This window comes from Cetorhinus maximus, chromosome 8 (assembly GCF_964194155.1).
Source record: "Cetorhinus maximus chromosome 8, sCetMax3.hap1.1, whole genome shotgun sequence".
Classification (NCBI taxonomy): domain Eukaryota; kingdom Metazoa; phylum Chordata; class Chondrichthyes; order Lamniformes; family Cetorhinidae; genus Cetorhinus; species Cetorhinus maximus.
Genome location: NC_135886.1, coordinates 64,280,182 through 64,306,345, shown reverse-complemented (window position 1 = coordinate 64,306,345; position 26,164 = coordinate 64,280,182). Strand labels below are relative to the sequence as shown.

The 26,164-nt window shown below is 39.8% G+C and overlaps 1 protein-coding gene across 1 annotated transcript in view; it reads left to right on the top strand.

Moving 5' to 3' along the window:
• The window catches only part of wdr44 (WD repeat domain 44), a 61,435-nt gene that overhangs the window by 18,681 nt on the left and 16,590 nt on the right, over nucleotides 1–26,164 (top strand). The window contains exons 3-10 of the mRNA XM_078546951.1: nucleotides 1,653–1,727; nucleotides 4,302–4,983; nucleotides 14,358–14,488; nucleotides 16,688–16,792; nucleotides 19,829–19,965; nucleotides 20,706–20,789; nucleotides 23,589–23,695; nucleotides 24,025–24,176. Coding sequence (XP_078403077.1) covers nucleotides 1,653–1,727; nucleotides 4,302–4,983; nucleotides 14,358–14,488; nucleotides 16,688–16,792; nucleotides 19,829–19,965; nucleotides 20,706–20,789; nucleotides 23,589–23,695; nucleotides 24,025–24,176 — 1,473 coding nt within the window. The remainder of the gene's footprint in view (nucleotides 1–1,652; nucleotides 1,728–4,301; nucleotides 4,984–14,357; nucleotides 14,489–16,687; nucleotides 16,793–19,828; nucleotides 19,966–20,705; nucleotides 20,790–23,588; nucleotides 23,696–24,024; nucleotides 24,177–26,164) is intronic.

The window sequence follows — 26,164 nt, the reverse complement described above, 5'->3', positions numbered from 1 at the left end:
GAAATGTGATTTTACTTGCATCATATGGTTTATCTTATTACAGTAATCTTACACCCAGCCAGTGCAGTTCAGGTTTCACATGTAACAATATTTCATTTTGAAGGGATTCTTGCTCCCTTCTTGCCCATCCGCCAGAGAATGTAATGTTCATAATAATCCTCCTTTAGTTATGCTGCTGATATGGATGATTCAAATCATTACCAGAGATGCCATTGCCATATGTTTTGAATAAACTATCTTCTTGCTTGCTCCCTTTACTGCTCCATTTGTCTTATTGCATCCATTCTATCTGTGTTCAATAGGTGATCATGTTATTCAAGTTGGTGATGACCAAGGAAAGGAATTTTTTTTAAAGAAAAGGTTAAAAGGCTAGGTGCAACTGAAAAAAATTGCACACAAAATTGTTCCCATTTCAAGGAGTGTATTTTTTGCGAGTCTCTGAACAAAGACATTTGCTTATTGAATGCAAAATCTGCTGTGAACCAGTATAATCGGGCAGCTTTTTGAAAGAAAACTAGTTTTATGAAAGATTCCTTGGTCGGTTTCGTGGGTGGGGCCTGCTTCTGGCACAATGTCTATAACAAGGGCCTAAGATTACAGAAAATGAAGTTACGCCGAACTCAATTTGTATTTAAAGTTGTGGGGAGGAGGTTTGTGCTGGTTAGGGCAATATTAGGTGAATTGCACTGGGGAGAAAGGCACAATTTGGCCTTGTAAATGGGCTTAAGACTAATGAGGTAGACTGCTGGTGACGTAGCCAAGATACGAAGAAGAAGACGGGTTGTTGTACTGTACTGCAGAGATATTAACTCAACTAAGGATCAAATTTTGAGTCTCAGCCTGCTGTATTAACTGTTCATAAGACCATAAGACATAGGAGCAGAAATTAGGCCATTCGGCCCATCGAGTCTGCTCCGCCATTCAATCATGGCTGATAAGTTTCTCAACCCCATTCTCCCGCCTTCTCCCCGTAACCTTTGATCCCCTTACCAATCAAGAACCTATCTGTCTCGGTCTTAAATATACTCAATGACCTGGCCTCCACAGCCTTCTGTGGCAATGAATTCCATAGATTCACCACTCTCTGGCTAAAGAAGTTTCTCCTCATCTCTGTTCTAAAAGTTCTTCCCTTTACTCTGAGGCTGTGCCCTCGGGTCCTAGTCTCTCCTACTAATGGAGACATCTTCCCCACGTCCACTCTATCCAGGCCTTTCAGTATTCTGTAAGTTTCAATCAGATACCCCCTCATCCTTCTAAACTCCATCGAGTATAGACCCAGAGTCCTCAAACGTTCCTCATATGTTAAGCCTTTCATTCCTGGGATTGTTCTCGTGAACCTCCTCTGGACCCTCTCCAGGGCCAGCACATCCTTCCTGAGATACGGGGCCCAAAATTGCTCACAATATTCTAAATGTGGTCTGACCAGAGCCTTATAAAGCCTTTTTAAAATTTCAGGTTAAGTTAATATAAACATTCTGAATGTAACATTGAACTCCAATTCTTTTTCACAACTTAGGACTTGAAATTTCAGAACACAACGTGTCATTATATTGAAGGATGAGCAGGAAGAATTGGCATCTAATTTTATAGATAATCTCTGGAGACAGCTAGGTAGAATTGTACAGTGATTTTTTTTTGTTATTCCTTAACAGGTTAAAATGGACAATGGGGCACAGAAACTTGATCAAGATTTTCCATTTGATCATAGTAATGAAGATAAAGATGAGGTTTGTTATTTTGCCTGCAACTCCCTATGGTATTTTCCTGATTTTTTTCAAGAATAACCTAATATGGTTTAAACTTTTATGATGAGAGGTCAACAAATATTTTGCCACATTGATGGACACAATGCGTGAACCATTTGAGCTGCAGGTTTTATACGCAGCAATTAAGTTTGTTAGGCACTGATCTACATTTTTGTTTTTGCTGAGTTTTACACTCTGTCATAACCTTAATGTAGCATTCTGTGTCGTGCTGATTGTGTCCAGAGGCAGAGTCACTTAGAAAAGAAAGATTTCATGGAGACCTTCTGTGGATCAGAATTTTTTTAACGTTTAAAAAAATACTTGCGTGTGTTGTGTTCACCTGATCTCATTTACTGAGATGTGTCTAATAAAATATTTAAAAGCAAAAATAGCTAAGCCATCCAATCATTACTGTGAATTATCACAAAATGCATTCACTTAGCAACAGCAAGAAAATATAGACTTGGAATTGTCAGCAGAAGGAATTAATGTGTGAAATAAATACTTTCACAGAGTATTGAATGCTTTATCAAAAATGGCTATTGAACATGAGAGGATAAAGTCATGAAAAATAGAATTGGATAAGTATTTGAAAAGAAGGAATGTAAATGAATCTAGAGAGCAGGGAAATGGGATTTGAGTAGGTAGCTCCAGTTGAAGAACTGGCATAGCTCATACCTTAGGTTGACAAAAATCTTATCAGTCTCAGATTTAAAATTGATCAATTATCTAGCATCTATTGCCATTTGCTGAAGCATTCCAAGCTTCTACCACCCTTAGTGTAAAAGTGTTTTTCTAACTTACATCCTGAAAGGTCTGGCTTTAATTTTTAGGCAATGCCACTTGTCCTTGACTACCCCAACCAGCACAAATAGTTTCTCTCTATCTATTCTTATCTGTTCCCCTTAGTATTTTGAAAACTTCAATCAAATCACTTTCTAAATTCCAGGGAGCACAACCCTAGTTTGTGCAGTATGTCTTTGTAATTTAACCCATGGAGTCCAGCAATCATTCTGGTAAATCAACACAATGCAGTTTTTGGCACTGTATCTGTACATATTTTGCTATATTCCCCATTGAGACTGATAATTTTTAAAAAGAGGTGAATTTCCCAGCTGACCAACAGAAATAACCGAAGGACAAGATTTCATGTTTTAAGACTTTCACTGTTGATTTTAGTTTGTTACATAAATCAAACTTACCAGGCAACTAATACATCGAACTAAAGAAAAAGGTACATTCACATTACTAGCTAATGCACTTGAGATAAAAACAGAAAATGCTGGAAAAACTTAGCAGGTCTAGCAGCATCTGTGGAGAGAGAAACAGAGTTAACGTTTCGAGTCCATAAGACACCTTTTCAAAGCCAAAGAGAAGTAAAAATGTGATAGATTTTTATACTGTTTAAGAGAGAGTGGAGCAAGATAGAAGGTCAGGGACAGGTGGGAGCTAAGGAGAGATTGACAAAGATGTCATGGACAGAAGTTGTGCTTTCACATAGCACTGACCCTTGTTCTACTATTAGCACATTCTGTTATTTTACCTTCATGCCACTATCAGCACCTTCTTCAGCCTTTACTACTACCATTAACACTCCCTTTGTCTTGTGTCCATGATATCTTTGTCAGTCTCTCCTTAGCTCCCACCTATCCCTGACCTATCCTGCTCCACAGCCTTTTAAACAGTATAAAATCCATCACATTTCTACTTCTCTTTAGCTCTGAAGAAGAGTCAGTCGGACTTGAAACGTTAACTCTGTTTCTCTCTCCACAGATGCTGCCAAACCTGCTGAGCTTTTCCAGCATTTTCTGTTTTTATTTCTGGTTTCCAGCATTCGCAGTGTTTTGCTTTCATCTTAATGCACTTGAGATATCCTTTTCACTGTGTGTAGCATTACAGAACAAGTCCTAAGTTACTCCTGGCCCTCTAACAGGCACAGTTCTCCCTGCCATGCTAGGTCGAAACTTTGGGTCTCCTTTGAAAGTAGTTCCACTCAACCTGAGCCTTCCAGATCTGACTTCCACAAGCAAAGTGCACCACAATGACTACTTGTTCCTTAAATCTCTAAAAGTCTCATCTGTTCTGTCCCCTTCCTTTTGAACTGAAAATGAACTCTTACAAGCATCCTGCTTCTCCATAGCACTAGTTACTTTGTTCATCCGCACAGTAGTATCTGCTTTGTGTGTGTCTCTGTCTGTCTGTCTCTCTCTCTCTCTCTCTCTCTCTCTCAAAAAAAGGGCTGTTTCCTTTGAGTTACTGTGTACAGGTATGAAAACGGTCACTTGATTTCAATAGGTTTCTGTTTGAGTTTCAACCCCCTTAGCAACCTGACTACATTGGCATGTCTCAGGTTGGGATGCTTCCAGAATTCCAAACTTTGCCTCAAGTTAAAGGAGAAATTTTGAACATAGTTTTCTTGCCAAGTCCAGCATTTGTAGCATTATTAGTCAAGAAAACAAAAATAATCAACTTATTCTAAAAATAGAAACCAATTCATGCTTATGAATGTTCTTCTGAACTCGCAATTAACTCTTTCTTGGTTTTTACTCTTCTCAGGTTCTTGAGAAGGCAGAACAAGAGCACCAACAGAAGAGCCAGCTGAAAACTGAATCCTCAGACACTGGTGAAGAGAACATTTTAAGAACAGATCAGGTTGCAGTTTCTGCATTAGCTGAAGCTGATCTGCTCAGCAACATCTCTGGACTTTTAACTATTGATCAGCCATTGTGTGCAAAGCCAAAGGACATGACAGAGCAAAGCAGCTCAGATGTAAAGGTTGAGCAAGAAAACCTCCTGTCAGATACTCTGACAACTCTACCGTCTTTAGAAACTTTCTCAGTAGTGTCACTGAATGATGGGAATGAAACATCAACAGAGGTTGTTAGTAGTTTATGTCTGGATAAATGCAGTGAAGACTCTTTCACGCCTTCACAGCAGCCATCAGCTAAAGCTGAGGAGGTCAAGAAAGCAGATATTTTAGAGCATGTTTCTGCAGACTCTTTCCCTCTGCATGACATGTTCTCACCTGAAGAACTGCAACCTGCAAAACTACCAAGGCAGATTAACATAGAACCCGATATAGTAGCTAGCACGAAGAAACCCACACCAATGCGACCTCCACCACCAGGATCAAGTGTCCCTCCTCCACGGCCACCACCACCTGCACGGCCTGCTCCTCCTCCTCGAAAGAAGAAAAGTGAAACTGCCTTGGATATGCACAGTTCTTTAAGTCTAGATGGTAAGTGGAGCTGCTGTGCCATTTTCTTTTTAAATTGCAAAATGAATCTATGAATACCAAAAATTAAATATCTCTTCGGAAAGAGATGTAATGTTAATGAAACGTGCTAAAATAATAATGCAGAAAATAAATCAACCATACATTAAATAAGTTCAAATCATCTGTGGGATGTTTATAATTAACCCATTTAACACCAGCACTGTTATTCGATAGCCTTTATATTGCAGGTAACTAGCTTAAATGTTTTATATTATGTCTTGATGTGCGCTGCTTTGTTCTGTCTGCAGAGGGTTTTGAAATGCTTTAGAGAATGTCCAAATAGCAATTTTTATATATATATCTTTTATTTATATATAAAAACACTCTGTAATATATGTATATGAAGGCAAGAGCTTGCATTTCTAGTTCCATACTTTCTCTAACTGCAGTGTCTGATGCAAGTAATGCTGATGTTGTCACAGAATTATTTTATGTGCCATCAGAGCAAACAGTCGTCCATTTTCTGTTATCCTTATATTTTTAATCCCTCTCTATATTACTGTTAGAATAAATGTCAGTTTTGAAGTGTACAACTTTTAACCGGTTAATATTAAGAGTTAGGTGGAATCTTTCTTGGTTCTTCCATGGGATGTGGACATTGCTGGCTAGGCCAGCATTTATTGCCCATCCCTAACATACACAGAATAAACATAGAAACAATATATTATATCCAGCAGGTTTTAACTAAATGAGTACTCACACATAACAGACCAGTTTCTGAAAATATTTAATTATAACATGTACTTCCTTAATCTATCCAGTTCTAAAAGTTATCCACTTGTTTTAGCGCTGCACCATTGTCATCATTACAATGCTAATTTCACCAGCCTTGACTTGGTAATTTCCATCCCTGCAAGTGATTTTCTTTAATTCTTTCACTGGGTGTGGGCGTCGCTAGCTAGGCCAGCATTTATTGCCCATCCCTAGTTGCCCTTGAGAAGGTGGTGGTGAGCTGCCTTCTTGAACCACTGCAGTCCCTGTGGTGTAAGTACACCCACAGTGCTGTCAAGAAGTGAGTTTTAGGATTTACAGAAGACTTGCTGTCTATTAAAAACATTTGTTGCAGCTGTTTTTGGTGTGGCTGTTTTGCTACTGTCATGCTTGACTTGGTCAACTTTTTCTCTCTTGTGGCAGGACAAGCTAGAAAAATGTGCTAGAATTGTATACTCAAATTCTGTGATGATCAGAGAAACTTTGACATAGATTCTATTGTGAAGTAGAATAATTTCATAACATGGCCTGCATTACACTAGAGTTGAAAATGCTTATGAATGTATTACTTACAAATTAGTAAGCATTTTGATTTGTCTTTTGTTTTTTGCACCAAAGTCTGTTACTGTTTAGTGTGCATCATCTGTTTTATCACTATATGTTTATGGTAAATCTTGTGTTTATTGGTGAGAATCCCACCACTAAGCGAGAACAGTCCTTTTTTTTGCACAGTTGTAGAACGTTTCTGTGGCTGGTTACTACTTGAATAAGATTAACTTTCAACTTTGACGGTCTGTTTTAATCTTCCAAACTACCATTCACTTAGCCATTCATTTTCTGAGTGTCTCACTGTATACCAGGTAGAGAAAGCTTTATGCTGTTGGCTTACATTGATTGGAACCATTTTGAGACTGACCAGATGTAAACTCCTTACTTGGAACTAAAACAACAAACAAGATAAATTGGTTGTTGACCTAATGGGGTGTAACTGATGCAAATCAACCAAAGCAGATGTCTCAAATTTGATCCATGCAGGGACCAAAAATAACTTCTGCTTGGGTGTTATTGGCAAGCATGATTTCTTCTTATTTAAAGGTTACACTTGCAAGTGATGGTTAACTCAGCTGTACACTGGTTTAAAAACAATAGGAAATAGACAACAAACAACTCACTGGAGGAGGAAGCTTCACAAATATCCCCATCCTCAATAATGGGGGAGCACAGCACATCAGTGCAAAAGATGAGGCTGAAGCATTTGCCACAGTCTTCAACCAGAAGTGCCGAGTGGATGATCCATCTCAGCCTCCCCCAGAGGTTCCCAGCATCACAGTCTTCAGCCAATTCAATTCACTTGACGTAATATCAAGAAATGGCTGAAGGCACTGGACACTGCAAATGCTATGGGCCCTGACAGCATTCTGGCAATGGTACTGAAGACTTGCTGTAGAACTTGCTGCAGTCCTAGCCAAGCTGTTCCAGTACAGCTACAACCTGGCATCTACCCGGCTATGTGGAAAATTGCCCAGGTATGTCCTGTACACGAAAAACAGGACAAATCCAACCCAGCCAATTAGTGCCCCATCAGTCTATTCTCGATCATCAGTAAAGTGATGAAAGGGGTCATTAACAGTGTTATCAAGCAGCTCTTGCTTAGAGGTGTCAGCTGTGGCTCAGTTCATAGCACCCTCGCCTTTGAATCAGAAGGTTGTGGGTTCATGTCCCACTCCCGGAAACCAAGAACTGTGAATGTACTCGAAAGAGTTACATGAGATCTGTTGATAACTCGAAAGAGTTAAAATCTTCAGAAAGTTAGTAACAACGTAATCATTGCTGCTCAGTTTGGGTTCCGCCAGGGCCACTCAGCTCCTGACCTCATTTCAGCCTTGGTTTAAATATGGACAAAAGAGCTGAATTCCAGAGGTGAGTTGAGTTGACTGCCCTTGACATCAAGGCAGCATTTGACCGAGTGTAGCATTGAGGGGGGTTACCATTGACCAGAAATTGAACTGGACTAGCCATATAAGGAGAAATGGTGGCATAGTGATAATGTCACTGAACTAGTAACCCAGAGGCCCAGGCTAATGCTGTGGGGACATGGGTTCAAATCCCACTATGACAGCTGGTGGAATTTGAATTCAACTAATCTGAAAGTGAAAACGAGTGTCAATAATGGTGACCATGAAACTATCATCGATTGTCATAAAGACCCATCTGGTTCACTAATGTCCTTTAGGGAAGGAAATCTGCCATCCCACCATGGCAGATGGTGAAATTTGAATTCAACAAAAATCTGGAGTTAAAAGCCTGAAAACCATTGCTGATTTTCAAAAAAAACCCATCTGGTTCACTAATGTCCTTTAGAAATCTGTCGTCCTTACCTGGTCTGGCCTACATGTGACCCCAGACCCACATCAATGTGGTTGACTCTTAAATGCCCTCTGAGCAAGGGCAATTAGGGATGGGTAATAAATGCTGGCTTTGCCAGGAAAAAATATATAAATACTGTGGCGACGAGCAGGTCAGAGGCTAGGAATCCTGTGGCGAGTAACTCACTTCCTGACTCCTCAAAGCCTGTCCACCATCTACACGGCACAAGTCAGGAGTGTGATGGAATACTCTCCACTTGCCTGGATGAGTGCAGCTCCAACAACACTCAAGAAGCTTGACACCATCCAGAACAAAGCAGCCCGCTTGATTGGCACCCCACCCACAAACATTCACTCCCTCCACCACTGAAGCATAGTGGCGACAGTGTGCACCATCTACAAGGTGCACTGCAGGAACTCACCAAGACTCCTCAGGCAGCACCTTCCAAACCCACGACCGCTACCATTTAGAAGGACAAAGGTAGCAGATACATGGGAACACCATCACCTGGAAGTTCCACTCCAAGCCACACACCATCCTGACTTGGAAATATATCGCCGTTCCTTCGCTGTTGCTGGGTCAAAATCCTGGAACTCCCTTCCTAACAGCACTGTTTTGTGTACCTGCACCACATGGACTGCAGCGGTTCAAGATGGCAGTTCACCACCACCACCTCAAGGGCAATTAGGGATGGGTAATAAATGCTGCCCACATCTCATGAATGAATATTAAAAAAAGCCATCCAGGAAGTGACGTGGTCTGAGATGAATAAGTTTTACAGGCAGGAGATATAAATGTGCAGCTAGGCTAGTTATATAACCAAACTTAGTATTTATTTTTGTGCCAATTAAAGGCTGATTGTATTTAATCAAGTGATGGTCAGGGTGCATTGATTTATTTTTGAACAGTGACACTGAGTAAAAGCAGATATTGGCTCTCCTAATAGCAGCTGGGCTGTATCTGCGCCTAGGGGGATAGCCATGGTAATGTTGCTTTCTGACCAATTTTCAGAGTTGAAATTATCAATCAAGTTGGATAATCAAGTAATCTCTACCAACAGATTGGGGAGGGCATGTTAACCAACAGAGCATTCTTAAAGTTTATCAAGGACTTTGTCAATAGATATTTGTAAATGATACTTGCAGAATACCACAATACATAATTATATCATGGAGCTATGATAGATTGGAGCCTGGAATGGTTAAGCCTTATTTATTTCTTTAAAAGTTGATTCAGACAGTGAGTATTTCATTATTGGAAGTTGAAATGTCAATCTTGAACACTGTTATGGAATTCAAAATATTTTTTGAATGCTTGGAAATTGTGCACATTTACATAACACATATGGTTAGGTAATTATTAATTTCTTAACTCCTAATGCTGCCTCAGGCCAGATTCAATATTAGAGGTAGCACAAAGCTTTGGACCCTTTACAAAACATGTTCATCAGGTTAAAATCTGAAATATATTGCTTTTGTCAATGTCACTTCTTTTGCAGTCTCCTTTGTCTTTATTTTGCATCCCTCCCTAAATTTACCTTCATGTTCCAGAGGTGTAATGACTTGCAAATGCCGCCAAATAGTCCTGAGTTGCGGAGTTTGAGCAACAGCTGGAGTCACTGTGGTACATCCGCAAGGCTGAGGATTACATGGATAGCACATATAGAGAGGTGGTCATACCACAGCTGAGAAGTTCACAGGCAAAGGGGGAATGAATGACTGCCAGAGTATCTAAGAGGAGCAGGCAGGTAGTGCATGAATCCCCTGAGGCCAACTCACTCTCTAACCACTCTTTGATTTTGGATACTAATGAGTGAGATGGTTCTTCAGAGGACTGTAGCAAGAGCTAAGTTCTTAGCAGCACAGATGGCTCAGCTGCACAGGAGGGGAGGAGGAAGAGTGGAAGTGCTAAAGCAGTAGGGGATTCCACAGTTAGGGGAGCCCACAGGTGTTCCTGTGGCCATAGATGTGACTCCAGGATGATGTTTTGCCTCCCTGGTTCCAGGGTCAAGGATGTCACAGAGTGGCTGCAGGACATTGTTTTGGGGGAGGGTGAACAGCCAGCGGTTGTGGTCCACATTGGGACCAATGACATAGGCACAAAAAGGGATGAGGTCCTGAAAGCAGATTTTAGGGAGTTAGGGAATTAAAAAGCAGGACCTCAAGAGCAGTAATCTCAGGATTACTTCCAGTGCTACGTGCTAGTGAGCATAAGAATAGGAAGATTGAGCAGTTCAACACACAGCTGGAGAAAAGGAGTAGGAGGGAGGGCTTTAGATTTCTGATGCATTGGGATCAGTTCTGGGACAGGTGGGACCTGCATAACAAGGATAAGTTATACCTTAACAGGACTGGGACTAGTGTTCTCATGGCGAGTTTGCTATTGCTGTTGGGGAGGGTTTAAACTAGATTGGCAGGGGGGTGGGAACCTGAGGGGAAATTCAGAGTGCAGAGGAGAAAAACTGGCAGTGGGAAGTAGTGAAATATCAACTGATGGTGAGGATATATCAGAGAGTAGCGTCAAGGTAGATAGAATACTTGGAGAGTTTAATAGAATTAGAATAGGCAATAGTAAGTTATTAGATGGGGTCAGAATAAGGGGGAAAGTAAAAAAGCCTAAATCAGGGCTAACGAGCATGTATGTGAATGCACAGAGTGTGATTAATAAGATTGGTCAACTGCAGGCACAAGTTGACAAATGGAATTATGATATTATTGATATAACCGAGACCTAGCTCAAATAAGGGCAGGACCGATGTTAAATATTCCTGTGTACAAGGTGTTTGGGAGAGACAGGAAAGGAAGAAAAGGCGGCGGGTGGTGGGGGGTTGAGTGGCAATATTGATTAAAGGTGGCATTACAATGCTGGAGAGAGCGGATCATCCAAAGGGGTCAAGGACGGAATCTCTCTGACTAGAGGTAAGGAATGAAAAAGGTGCGATAAAATTCATTGGTGTGGTATATAGACCACCAACTAGTGGAAGGGATGTGGAGAAACAAATTTACAAAGAAATTATGGAGAAGTGCAAGAATTATAGAATAATCATAATGGGACACTTCAATTATCCAAATATAAACTGGGATAGGAATAGTACAAAGGGACAAGAGGGGCGAAAGTTCCTGGAATGCGTTCAAGATAATTTTCTACAGTATGTTTCCAGTCCAATGAGAGGACATGCACTTTTGGACCTGGTTCTGGGGAATGAGTAAGCCCAAGTGGATCAAATATCAGTGGGAGAGCCTCTAGGGGACAGCGACCATTGTATCATAAGGTTTAGGTTAATCATGGAAAAGGACAGGGAACAATCCAGAGCAGGGATAATTAATTGGGGAAAGCCAATTTCGATGGGATGAGAATGCATCTGAGTCGAGTGTGTTGGAATCAAATGTTGGCAGAAAAGACGGTGGCTGCACAATGGGCCACTGTCAAAGAAAATTTTTTGCAGGTATATTCCCTTGAAGGGGCATGGTAGGACAAATAAACCCAGAGTGCCCTGGATGATGAGAGAGATAGAGGTAAAGATGAAAAAGAAGTGTGCGTACGACAGATGTCAGGCAGAAAATACAATGGAGAATCAGGCTGAATATAGGACAGGGGTGAAGTGAAGAAACTAATAAAAACAAGGCAAGAGCATGAAAAGAGGCTGGCAGCGAACATAAAAGGGGAATCCCAAGGTCTTCTACAAGCATGTAAATAATAAAAGGGTGGGAAAAGAGTAGTGCCAATTAGGGACAAAAATGGGGACTTGCCTGTGGAGGCTGGAGAAATAGCGGAGGTGTTGAATGAGCACTTTGCATCTGTCTTTATAAAGGAAGAAGATCCTACTTATGCCGAGGTGTGAGAGGAGGTAACTGGTACACTAGAAGAACTTACAATTGAGAGGAAGGAGATGTTGGAAAAGCTATCTTTACATAAAATAGATAAGGTACCAGGACTGGATGAGATGCATCCAAGGGTACTAAGGGAAGTGAGAGTGGAAATTGCAGAGGCACTAGTGATAATTGTCCAGTCTCCCTTCAACATGAGAGGTGCCAGAGGACCGGAGAACTGCGAATGTTACACCTTTGTTCAAAAAGGGGCGCAAGGATAAAACCAACAACTACAGACCAGTCAGTTTGACCTCAGTGGTAGGGAAACTATAGTACGGGATAAAATCAATAGTCACTTAGACAAGTGCAGGATAATTAAGGAAAGCCAGCATGGATTCATAAGGGAAAGTCATGTTTAGCTAACTTGCTGGAATTTTTTAAGGAGGTAACTGAGAAGGTTGATAAGGGAAACGCTGCTGATGTGGTGTATGTAGGTTTTCAAAATGCATTTGTTACAGTGCCACACAACAGACTGAGCAAAATTCAAGGTCATGGAATACAAGGGAAAATAGGCAATTGGATAAGAAATTGGCTGAGTGACGGGAAACAAAGAGTAGTGATAAATTGTTGTTTTTCAGATTGGAGGACAGTTTGTGGTGGAGTTCCCCAGGGGCGTTCAGGGCATGATTCCAAAATTTGCAGATATTATGAAGATTGGAAATGTCAACTGTGATGGGGATAATCTTGAACTTCAAAAGGACCCAGATATGTTGGTGGATTGGACAGACAAGTGTCAGATTAAGTTCAATGCAGAGAAGTGTGAGGTGATTCATTTTGGCAGGAAAAATATGGTGAGACAGTATAAAATAAACGGAGAGCCTCTAAAGGAGGTGCAGGAACAAAGGGACCTCGGTGTATATGTACATAAGCCATTGAAGGTGGCAGGGCATGCTTAGAGAGCAGTTAATAAAGCATATAGTATCTTGGATTTTATTAATAGGGGCACTAAATACAAGACTAAGGAGGTTATGTTGAACTTGTGTAAGACACTAGTGAGGTCTCATCTGGAGCACTGCATCCAGTTCTGGGTGCCATGTGAAGGCATTGGAGAGAGTACAGAGGAGATTCACAAGAATGATTACAGGGATAAAGAACTTCACTATGAGGATAAATTGGAGAGGTTGGGACTGTTTTCCTTGGAGAAAGGAAGGCTGAGAGAAGACTTTATAGAGGTATTCAAGATCCTGAGGGTTATCGACGGGGTGAATAGTGAGAAACTGTTCCCACTCGAGAAAATCAAGAACTAGAGGGCACAGATTCAAAATAATTGGCAAAAGGAGTAAATGTGGTGTGAGGAAAGAATTTATTCACCCAGAGTGTAATTGGAGACTAGAGCAAACTTCCTGGAAAGTGGAGGCAGGTTCGATCGAGGTTCAAAAGGGAATTGGATTGCTACCTGAAAAAAGAGTGTGTACAAGCTTGTGGGGATAAGGCAGAGAAGTGGGACTAGGTGTAATGTTCTTTCAGAGCAGTGCAGACTCTGGGTCAAATGGCCTCCACTGTAAAGATACTATGATAGCTGATAATTTTGTTTATAAGGGACTACTTTTAACTGTAATATTTTGGATGATGAGAGACATTGGGCAGAATTTTGCCCTTGGTGGGCGTGCGGGCCCCACCAGCTCGGCGGCGGACGGACAGCTGACCCCCGCCGCCAAAACGGCGCCCGCCGCCATTGAGTGGGCGGGCCAATTAAGGCCCACCCAGCGGCCTTCCCAACAGGAAGCGCTATGAGCTTTCTGTGCGGTGTGGCGGGTGGGGGAATCCCCAGCTGTCAAAATGCGCTCTTTTGCGCATCCGCGCAAAAGAGCGCACTGCTCCCTGAGACTAAGTGTTGTCTCAGGGAGATTAGTGACAGTGCACAAAAGTTTTTAAAAAATAGAAAAATAAAAATATTATTAACATGTCCCCCCCCATGTGACAATGTCACACAAGATGGGACATGTTAATAAAAACGACAAACTTTACTAAAGTTCTCAAAAACGGACATGAAATCTCATCCTGCCAGTGGATGAGGTTTCATGTATTATCAGAAGCCCGCTGGGACTCCTGGCCTGCCCACCAGCCTTAAGGTTGGACAGGCAGGTCTTTAATGATCTTAATGACCCTGTCAATGGCCTTAATTGGCCATTGACAGGTCGACGGGCAGACAGCTGATTTCCTAAAAATTTAAAAGGACCAGGATGAAGTCAGGGGTTCCTCCCGATGTCATTCCGCGTCATTTCCCCGTCGGCAAGCGGGCCCTGCCCCCAAATCGCCGACGGGAAAATTCTGGCCATTAAGTTTGGTTTACTGGTGCATAATTATTAATCTGTGCTCTAAAAGACATTTGATATAATGAGGTTGAGTGAAAAATTCTAGTTTAGAAGTGTAATTTTTTTGATACAGTTCCCGCAGATCCTGTTGCGCCTAGTGGACTCGTGAGTCCCAACACTGCTGTAGAAAATCTAGCCAAAGAACTGCAGCATTCGTTAGATCTTGCAAGTGCAACCAGTGGAGACAAAGTTGTTACTGCACAGGTATGTAGAAAGCAATAATTTTAGCTTTTTGAAGTAACTTGTTAAATGCGATAAGTGTTTGAAGTGCCCATATTTATTTAGATTTACTTTTGGTACACAGGTGCAGACTTATGAATACAGTATTCAGCACTAAAGCTCTTGTATCCATTTGTAAGCAGAGGTCAAAATAATTTTTCTTATCAAGGACTCTGAGATTGTCTCAAGGGATATTTTTTTGTGCCTACTGTTTGTTTTTCAGGGGCTCCTTTGATTTAAAGATATAAGTTAGAAACCAAATTGTTCTCAAAGCAAGAATTTGCAAACTCGTTTTACGCCTTGGTTAAAAGATATTAAAGAACCAAGAGCCTCAATACTGGGCAGGTGGTGAAGAATCCAACAACAATGAAACAGTTTCCCTTTATCTCCCAACCCCCTCCACTCAACCCTGTCATCCTCCTTTCTCAAGGTTGGGCAGGTTGGATTCTCCTGGATCGACTGGAGTCCCGACATTTTCTGCACATCACAACATGTACAATGACACACTGACAGACACTTCTATAGTAGAAACATTCAGAGAAACACCGAAGGAGAAATCAAAATAAGAATATGTTTGTGTTCTGTACTGCTTAATTATTGTAGAGAAAGGTGATAGAGATACCAGGAATTTATAGACCTGTTAGCCTAACATCTCTTGTGGAGAAGTTATTGAAATCTATAATTAAGGACAGAGACTGAGTGCTTAGAGAAATTTTAGCTGATTGAGGAGAGTCCATGTGAATTTTTAACAGATAGGGCATGCATGATGAACCTAATTGAATTTTTTGAGCAAGTAATTAAAGTATTAGACAGAGGAATGCCCATAGATGTAGTTTATATGGACTTACAGAAAGCATTGTGAGGTTCCACATAAGAGACTTTGTTAAAATTAAAACTTGAAATTGAAGTCAGTGAATATGATTAAGACTGGTTAGGAGGTAGAAGATAGAGCATGGAGATAATGGGTATGTACCCGATTGACTGGGGCCTCAAGAATTTGCTATAGTAATGACTTGAGTAACATGATAGAGAACCATATATCCAAGTTTGCCAATGACTGAGATTGGTGGTACAGTAAGTAGTGTAGACGGGACCATAACATTACAAAGAGACATAGATTAATTGAGTGGGTGAAACTGAGAGAGTTGGATTTCAATGTAGGTCAAGTGTGAGGTCATCAGTTTAGAGCCAAGAAGGGGCGGAGAACTTTGCATTTAAATGATGAAAAGCTCGGAACAGTGGAGATCCAAAGAGGTTTAGGAGTGCAAGTACATAGACCACTAAAATGTAGCAGTACAAAAGATTTATCAAAAAGGCTAATAGAATGATAATGTAAGACTATAAAGGACAGAAAGTTTTAATAAATTGGCCTTGGAAGGTGCGAGTTCAGATTCACCAGATTGCATTACCAGGGCTCAAGTGTTAGACTATGAACAGAGATGACATAAACTAAGTTTGTTTCCTTGAAATACTGAGGTTTTTAAGATTTTGAAAGGGATTTATAGAGTGATTAGAAGGAAACATTTTCTAGGGATTCTTGGACAAGGGGGAAAATCTTAAAGTCAGAGCCAGGCCAATCAGGAGAGAAGTTAGGAAACACTTCTCCATGCAAAAGACGATGTAAGTATTAAGCTTCTTCCCACAAAGTAGTAGTTGTCTGCTCAATTAACAATTTTAGATTGATCAATTTTATTTGGCTAAAAGGTGTAAAAGGATATGGAGCGGAACTGGGTGAAAAGAGTTAGGATGCAGCAATGTCTCATCAATTGCAGAACAGGCTCAAGGGACTGAATGGCCTACTTACATTCCTATCAAGTCCTATTTATCATCACTAATATCCTAGTTTTTAAAAGTTCATTTTCTGTTAATTTTAGAGGTGGGGCGTCTAATGCAATCTCTTACTTTGTGCTTGTAGTGTCTGAAATCAGTTCTGGGAAATATGCAGAATCTTCCTTCCAAATATAAATTATTTGGCAGAGCTCCATTTCACTTTCAAATAGATGAGAAATTGGATCTTGTGCATTGCAGATCATTGGCACAATGACCTCCCAGGAACTTCTGAATTATTTAGTGTCCATTAATTGAAAACAAAACTTAATAACCCAGATTAATTGATGTTAAGATACAATTTACTTGGTTGCCAATTTATCATCTGATGAGTGAGCTTTTAAATCCCATTTTTAGGAAAATGGAAAAGGGGCTGGAGAATCAACATCTGGCATTCCTGAAACGGAGGTAATAGGACCACAAAGACCAAGATCAAACTCTGGAAGAGAACTTACAGATGAGGTGAAAAATTATAGTAACTAGTCTAGCAAAAATAAGTGAAAAGTGATGTATATTCTCTGTTTAAAGTGTGACATGCCTTGTAGATATTCAGATTGATATTCTGAATACAAAGATTAATCCTGTAATTTAATTCATAATTCATTTCAAACTGTTGTAATCTCCATCTCCAGACCAAGTGTTATCTGACCGAGATATTTCATGTCCACCTACAAATGTTGTGACCTCCGAAAGCATATTCAGAATATGTGGAACAAATGCCCTGTATTTAGTTACCTTTTTAAACTGAAAGTTATGGCCATTATAGTCATTACAAATTGTGGTATTCAGTGATCGCCCAAGACAAACAGTGCACTGAAGGACAGTGGTTAAAAGAATTTTCTTGTCAGCATATTATCTGTGTTTAATATAATGATTTTGAAAATTACCAACAACATTGGCGCTCTTTTTGACAATTTTCTCTCCAGTTCTCCCGAAGCACTGTCTTTCCTATAGATGTCTGGTCCTTAATGCCAGTCGATATTCAATATCAGAACCATGTGACCATTCTCCTTAATCAAGACTTAATGATGAGTATCTTCATGGTGTTCATCCCTGCAGAACATCACCATACAACCTGGTGCTGCTTAATTTCTACATTCTCACACGGACTCTCCAGTAGGATTTGACAGGAATCGAGAGATATTGAAGCACTTGTCACACCCTGGTTATGCAGAAATTGAATTTTCATGTTTCATTCTCTCCTCGTCCCACAAAGGATTTTTTTTATCAAATGCATTGAACTATGTATTTTTGAACATAGAAACAGTTGATTTTCTTAAATAAAAGTATCCTACATAGTGCTGATATTTCACCCCTCAGTATTCACGCACTGAAATATTGTCTGCAGGATCAGTGAATTGAATTATGTTCTCAATTTGCTGGTATACTTGTGTACAATGATCTCACTCCTGTTGCACAACTAATATATGGAGATAAAATTTCACTATCGGTGGATAGATAAATTGCGCCTGGCATATTGATTCCCTGTTTACTTTATAAATAGTAAAGTTATTTACTATATTATATAAATTATATTGTCTGATACTTAAGACTAATTTAAGACAATGAAACATGTGGAAGTGTATGGTTTCCACCCTTTGAAGAACATAATCACACCACATTTTTAATATGATGCTCCTGAAATTGTCATCTCTTATTTTTCTTTTGTTATGATGGCCCTGTGTTTGGTGCAGGATGGGAGGAAACAAAATCTAGTCGGAGCACTTTGAATTTGGGTTGTTGCCACAGATTTTATGATGTTTCACCTTTAGGTCTTTGGTGTGCAGGGGACAATTTCTAATTTTACGGATGATACGAAACTTGGAAACATTGTAAACTGTGAGGAGGACAGTGTAGAAGTTGGCGGAGTGGGCAAATAGGTGGCAGATGAAATTTAATGTGGAGAAGTATGAGGTGATGCATTTTAGTAGGAAGAGCACAGAGACGATATAAAATAAGGGGTACAATTCTTAAGGGGTGCAGGAGCAGAGGGATCTCGGTGTATGTGTGCATTGATCATTGAAGGTGTCAGAACAGGTGGAGAGAGCAGTTAATAAAGCATACAGTATCCTGGGCTTTACTAATAGGGGCATAGAGTACAAGAGCAGGGAGGTTATGCTGAGCTTATATAAGGCACTAGTTACACCTCAGCTGCAGTATTATGTGCAGTCCTGGGTGCCACACAATGGGAATGGATGTGAACGCATTGGAGAGAGTGCAGAAGAACTTTACTAAAATGGTTCCAGAGAAACTTCAGTTATGAAGATAAATTAGAGAAGTTGGGGCAGTTCTCCTTCGAGTTGAGAGGGCCACGAGGAGATTTGATCAAGGTGTTCAAAATCATGAGGGGGCTGGATAGAGTACATAGGGAGAAATCGTTCTCACTCCTAAAAGGATTGAGAACAAGAGGGCACAGATTTAAAGTGATTTGCAAAAGAAGCAAATGTGATGTGAGAAAAAACTTTCACACAGCGAGTGGTTAGAGTCTGGAATGCACTGCCTGGAAGTGTGGTGGAGGAAGGTTCAATCGAGGCATTCAAAAGGGCATTGGATGATTATTTGAATAGAAACAATGTGCAAGTGTTATGAGGAAAAGGCAGGAGAATGGCACTGAGTCATAATGCTCATTCGGAGAGCTGGTGCAGATACGATGGGCCAAATGGCTTCCTCCTGCACTGTAACAATTCTGTGATTCTGTGAGGTGCAACACTTACTGATCAGTTACTGATATAATTGCACTGATTGGCGCTGCCAGTACTTGTGTTTAGGAGTTGATGGATTGGATTTGGTGCAAGCTTCCTGAGGGGTCCAAGAAATGCAGCCAGTCAGCTCATGGGAACTGTGCCAGTCATCTTTGTTGAACAAGTAATTGCCAGTCTGATGTTGCTTCCGCCCTATATTGCAATAACACTTGAGGTGGCATAAGGACATCCTTTCATCTATCATCTTTACATGCATTTTCAATGTGTAAGGATAGGCCTCACCATATAGCAGATGTCTTATCTAATTTAAGAATTTGACTTTCACATGTCCTGCCTGCACAGGTCAGACATGTGGCAAAACCCTTGTTGTTAATTCTGCCTTGCAGGATGAGGTTTATTGACTCTCTCTTGATATTGGTGCTCAACTCCTTCCTTTTCAACTTGATGCAAAATTGGCTGTAGTTGATGCATTATACAGCGCAGTCACTTTTTATTCAGGAAGACTGATTTTCATTTAAAGAAGCTGCAAATGGTTTGAGGAGCGATGCAATTGCTGCTGTGCAAAATTAAATTTGCACACTCCTGTTGCCCTTTTTTCACCATTATATCATAATGCCTAATAAATAATGTTAACAGCCAATAAAATTGTTTTTGTGCATTACAGCAGCTTCATGTTCTTGCTGCCCATTGTGTATTACTTTAGTTCTTTCATGTCAGAGGTTTAATTATGTGCATTTGATCTGAGAGATTAATCAGGCTCATTTTGAGTGTTAAGTTGTTTCTTGCTTTACAAAAGGAAATTCTAGCAAGTGTGATGGTAAAGAATCTCGACACTGGGGAAGAAATCCCTCTGAATATGGCAGAGGAAAAGCTTCCCAAAGGCCTTAACCCACTGACATTACACATCATGCGGCGAACAAAGGAGTACGTGAGGTATGTGGTCAGTACTAATATCTGCTCCTGCCACAATTCTAATGATTATACCTTTTGTCCATGTAGCCATGAAACTTATTTTATACTAAGCCCAGGCTGCCTTGTGTTCTAATTTCTAGTGAAAGTTGTTTCTATATTAAATTTGTGAACCAACTTATGGTGAATTTAGGCATATGTCATCACTTCAGCTACTGTTCTTTTGGCTGCAGTGTCCAACCATGAAAGTTTCTGTACATCCAATCAGATAACTTGTAAAAATATGACATGTAACATAATACTGTTGGTGAGGTTTCATGCTTGTTACAAATCATAAATTAAATCTTACCAGAATTAAAATGACACTATACAATGTTTTTCCAAATTTACTGACAATGGAGTACATTTTTCTCCAAAGTCAGAGCACAAAGCAGGTTTCACTTGAATAGTCTGTTTAGTTAGCGTTTAATAAAGTGAGCAAAAGATATTCCTAATTGTCTCAGGCGCTGTTTAATATCTATTCAGATGTAATTGCCTCTAACTCATTGTACACTTCAGAGTCACTATGGTTCATTACTTCAGTTGATGCCTAACATCAGTTAATAGGAGAAATGCTTATGAACCTAGTACAAGGAATCATTTTGTGATCTGATTTTAAACTCTATTAACTCGTGAGGAATTTGGACTGATAACTGCATGTAAAATATCCATATGTTAACAAGTCAATGGTAAGCTTTCATCAGCATGGTTTTTTGTCATTGTAGTAGTGATGCTGCACAGTCAGATGATGAAGAAAAGATCCATACAACACAAACTGAACAAGATGGCCACAAAATCAAACAGAAAACGTAAGTTAATAGTTTTTACTGTTCAGGAAAAATGATAGAACTGTTCCTGTGTTTCAAATTAACTTGCTGAATGGGAAATACTTGGCAATACTTTGAGGAAGTGTCATTTTATATACTAAATTTGTTTTCTGCAACATAAATTAGAGCATGGTTTTAAGTTGCGTAGGATGACATAAGCTATACACCAAAGAAACAGGTCATTCGGCCCAGCCGGTCCATGATGTTTGTGGTCAACTTGAGCATCCCCCACCACCTACCATTGTAAGTCTCTATTCTCTTCTCCCTCTTGTGCTTGTCTAGATTCCCTTCAAATGCAACTATACAATTCACTTCAATCACTCACTATGGTGGTGAGTTCCACGTTCTTACCACTCTTTGGATTAAAAAAGTTCTTCTGAATTCCCAATTGGATTTGATTGTGACTAGCTTATATTGGTGGCCTCTAATTATGTTCTTTCCCCACAAATGGAAACATTCTCTCTCCATCCTCTCTATCAAATCTTTTCTTAATTTTAAAGATACCCCTCAGCTTTCTTTTTTCCTCAAGGTAAAAGAGATCCAGTCTGTCAATCTTTTCCTGATATGTATAAACATGCATTTCTGCTATCATCCTTGTAAATCTTCTCCGCACCTTCTCAAGTGCCTCTATATCCTTTCTGTATTACACCACTTAAGGCCAAATTAGGTAGCACAGTGCAAGAGTCTGTCTTCCGTCACCACTAAAAGCCTGTTCTCACTCTGGATTTCCAGAGAGCTTAGGAATCCTTATTTATTTATGATTTATGTGATCAGCACAAATTAGACATTTGAGTGAAAGACTGTGGAACATGTACATTTTATTTAAAAAATACCTTGCTTTTAAAGAAGAAGTTAAGTCCATTTTTTTTGCCAACATGGAAACCCTAGTACAGGAGTCGGCAAACTTCTTTTTACCTGAAGAGCCTTTTTAAAAAAAAAAAATTTCCTAAAATTAAAACTATTGGGAGCCACGAGACGAAAATCCTGCAATTCTAAGCCAAATACATGGTGGATTGCAATGAGTCTGGTAGAATGTATAATTTGCATATATAACAAATGAAATACATTAAGTACTGACTTTATATATCAATTAAAAAAAACTTCAAATTAAAATAGACCCAACATTGAATTATTGTGGCTTTTTATCATCTTTGCGTCTTTTTTTCTTTGTATTTCCAGTATGTGTATTCAGATGCCTAGCTTAACCTTATCTTCACAATAGAAACGCATCCTTACTTTACTTGACTTAATTTTCTTTAGGCTTTTTTCATAATAATGCTAATTGGAAAACTGGGAGCCACAAATGAGATGTTAAAAAGCTGCATGTGACTCTGGAGCCACAGATTGCTGACCCTGACTCAAGAATATGGTGTCTCTTACTTCTGGTCTGCTCTTGTTGTGCAAGGAGTGTTATGGAGTCTGTTGCAAACAGTTCAGGGCATAACTTCAAACTGGGTCACTCTAGAAATCTCAATTCTTGGAAACCAGGCTTTTGATGCTTGTTTCTCAATCCCTCAATCTTGGGTTGGAGACCAGAGCAAACCTCAGTCTGGTTGGAACTCATTATGGTTTGCACTGGCACCACTCCAAGACTTCAGGAAAAGTTTACCGTAATTTACTAGAGTGGCTGCACAAGAAGGTAGACCCAACTGGAGGAATTTCCTGCATGCAATAAAATGCCATTTTTTAAAAACAAAAATATTACTCTAATAACTTTATTCTAGAATAAAGGATACTATTTAGACTTCCTATTCAATAATACATAAATCTTATTCTTTCTGGGGAGCAGTTATGCAGTTGTTGACACAGCTGCATTTTGGGGTGTCCATTGACGCAAAAGTGACGATATAACTCAACATTATAGTTGTGTATTGGGAGGTATACCAGGATGTTGTCTTGCATCAGTTTGAGTCACCTAACTTTTTGATCAAGCTTTCAATCAATTTTTGCCTGGTGTGCTTCTGTGAAGCTCCTGACACTGTTTTCTGATGTTAAAGATACTATGTAAAAACAAGCTACTGCATTCAAACATTTTAAATGGGAAGCTTCATGCAGGCTTGAGACCTGTGATATTGTATGACTGCAACCTTAAATCTAACACTATGCTGTGCCTCTTTGTAACATACTTGATTCACTCATTCTGTGTACGCAGTATGTTTTACTATCAGACCATGTCAAATTTATGCAGTTGGTTACAGTTGCCACACTCTTTCAATGTTCCATTAGAAAGCAGCAGCATGCGTGTTGTTAGACTACTAGAAGTGGTTTATTTTGGTTTAAAAAAAAATAATAGTTTCTCTGATAAAATAAGATGTAATGTCCTCAGTACACATGGTTCTGGTAAAATATTGCTCAGCCATCTGTCTAAGCAGCTCCAAGAGAACCTTTCTGAAGAGAAAATGATTTTAAATTGCCAAACCAGTAGATGATGAAAACTCCATTCTTTTCTTCTCTCTCTCTCTCTCTCTCTTTCTCCTCCTAACCACCTCCCCCCTCGCCCTACCTCCCAGAACAACTCTAATTTGGAAGGTTTAACCTATGACATTCTTTGCAAACTTGTCATCTTTCAGTGCACCCATTAAGGTATTAAGCCTGCCTCAAAGCTTTAACCGTGGGCTATCTTGACCTTTATTCATACTTGCAATTCAGTATCAATGTTAAAATTTCACTGAGTACTTTAACTGCTCCTTGCACTCTAGGTTGCTCATCCCTGAACATTGTGGGGAGATCTGGAAGGCAGAGTTTAAATTTAGTCTGTTAAATGTTGTTTTTTTCTCCCAGCAATCAACTGAAGAAATTTTTGGGTAAATCAGTGAAAAGAGCCAAGCATCTTGCTGAAGAGTATGGTGAAAAAGCTGTCAATAAAGTTAAGAGTGTCCGAGATGAAGGTAAGTTTAAAATATTGTTGTCTTTCTTTTTTAAAAGAACTTCAGATTGGGATTGTTTTATTATAGTGCTTATTGAGAAGGGTAGGTTGCTTTAGCAGTTATATTAATAATTTGGATTATCCACCCTTGCAGTTGTGGAACGAGGTATAGAAGAAGCCTGTAAGGGGACATGGGAAGGGCAAGCAAATCTAAAATGCTTTTTGAGCATGTCCAATGCACACATTCCCATGTTCAAAGTGGAGTGTTGTACCATCACAGTCTTGAGCAATACATCATTTCTGTTGAATTTGTGTTACTGCTGTAAAATTGTCAGTTGTTGCTGTCCTTAGTGTTCCATATGGATCAAGATGATGCTTCTTCCAGTGATGATGAGGGGATGCCTTACACAAGACCTGTTAAGTTTAAAGCAGCTCATGGCTTCAAAGGGCCTTATGATTTCGATCAGATTAAAGTGGTTCAAGATCTGAGTGGAGAACATATGGTAAGTTCTTTAATTTTTGTATGCGCCATAATGGACAGGACATCATTGCTTCGCTAGGTGTTATCACCGAGTGACTCTAGCTCTTGTTTAGTCATGTTTTTTGTTTTGCTATATGCATCATTCCACAACCAAATGGGCAGATAGTCAGGAAGCTCTCAGGCTTGTGTGAGTACTGTTTTGTATCCAAGAGCAGGAATTGTTTGAATGCAGCCAAAGAAGATTTGTTTATATACCTTTGCTTTCTGTACATGCTGCTTACAATCTAGATCAAATTAGGATTTTGAGCATGAAAAGAAGTTTGCCACTGTACTGCAATTTAGCAGATTAAAACAAGGCAGTGCCCTGCATAATTTAACTGTCTGCAAATAGGATAACTTGCACTGAATAGCAATAAAATGATTACCAATCTCAATGATTGCTAATTATTATGTAAGACATGCTGAGACATCTTAATTAATATTCAACTGTAATATTTAGCCCCAAATGCTAGAAATAAGCTGCAAAATTTGAATAAATTGAGCACTGATCAAAACCATGCTATGGCAAGGTTCCACATAGTCGGATATTTTTGTATTATAAATTTTGGCTTTGGAACTTGCCATTCCCCTCTTCTCCCTCCCCCCATTGTAAATGTGGTTTGCAGATTTGCAAAGACATCTCAAATTTGGACAGGTTGTCTATTCCTGTACAATAAATTTACTCAGTTTTAATTTTCAGTTTTTATGCAGCTTTTGCTTTACTGTTTCTGTTGCTTCTGGAGAATGATCTTCGTGCCCTGCACTCCTCCATTATATTTGCCGCCAGATCCTGGTCTCTAGGTGCTGATTTTAAGAAATATAGCAGTCCAGTTACTGTGTATGCCAGTGATGCATCTGATGCCGTGAGATCTCCCTGCAGAGATGGCTCTGTGGTGACTTAGCAGAGTGAACCTAGAGCAAGGAAAGCCTTAGATTTGAGACCAAGTCATGACTTGAATATACAGGTAGGGGCAACATGTCTTAGTGCTTTACTGGGTCAGGATTGCAGGCCTTCTATCCCATGCCAGATTTCTGAAAATTTTAGGCTGTGATGCACACAACAATGTAAAATGTTTATATTAAAGTACCTGGTGGTGAGAAATTCATCATATTCCTGCTGTCAAAGTCACTGTAGAAAGCTATAAGTGCCTCAAGATGTTCTATCTTTTGTTGTTTCATTTGTTCTATAATGTTACGAATATTACTGTCACATGCTATAATTGAGCAAAGGCAATGGTGTCAAAATGTTTAGACCTAAAGTGATTGCAGTTTCCTGTGCCCTCGTGTTTAGAGAATAAATGCTGTAGTTATTCCGGTATTGCTTGCTCAAAAATTCACAATTTAAGATTTTTAAAGCATTTGTGGGCCTAATTCAGAACCTTCAGATGACTCAATTATTAGTTTGATGCCATTTTGACTTTTAAAAACATTTTTTTCACTCTCCTTTTTGCTGTTTGTCTTTCTTTTCCTTGTCACTGCTTTCAGAACCTGGGATTCTGCTTCCCCCATGAGCAATGATCGCCCTTTGGGATCTTGGTGGCTTCCGTGGACAAGTCTTTTTTTGATTTGTCCGTAGGATTTGGGCATTGATGACTTGGCCAGCATTTATTGTTCATCCTTAGTTGCCCTTGAGAAGGTGGTGGTGAGCTGCCGCCTTGAACTGTTGCAATCCATGTGGTGTAGGAACACCCACAGTGCTGTTAAGAAGGGAGTTCCAGGATTTTGGCCCAGTGGCAGTGAAGGAGCAAAGTCAAGACCACGTTAACAGATAAGCCAGTTTAGGAGGGATTCCCATCTGAGCATGGCCCTGTCCTTTTTTAATCTCCAAATGATCACAGCTTCCAGCAGAGATTTCTGAATAATACTTGGGATCACAAACCTAAGATAATTGGCAAAAGATGTATGGGGTGAAAATGAAAAATTGTTTTATGTAGTGAGTTATTATGAGGAATGTGCTACCTAAAAAAGTGG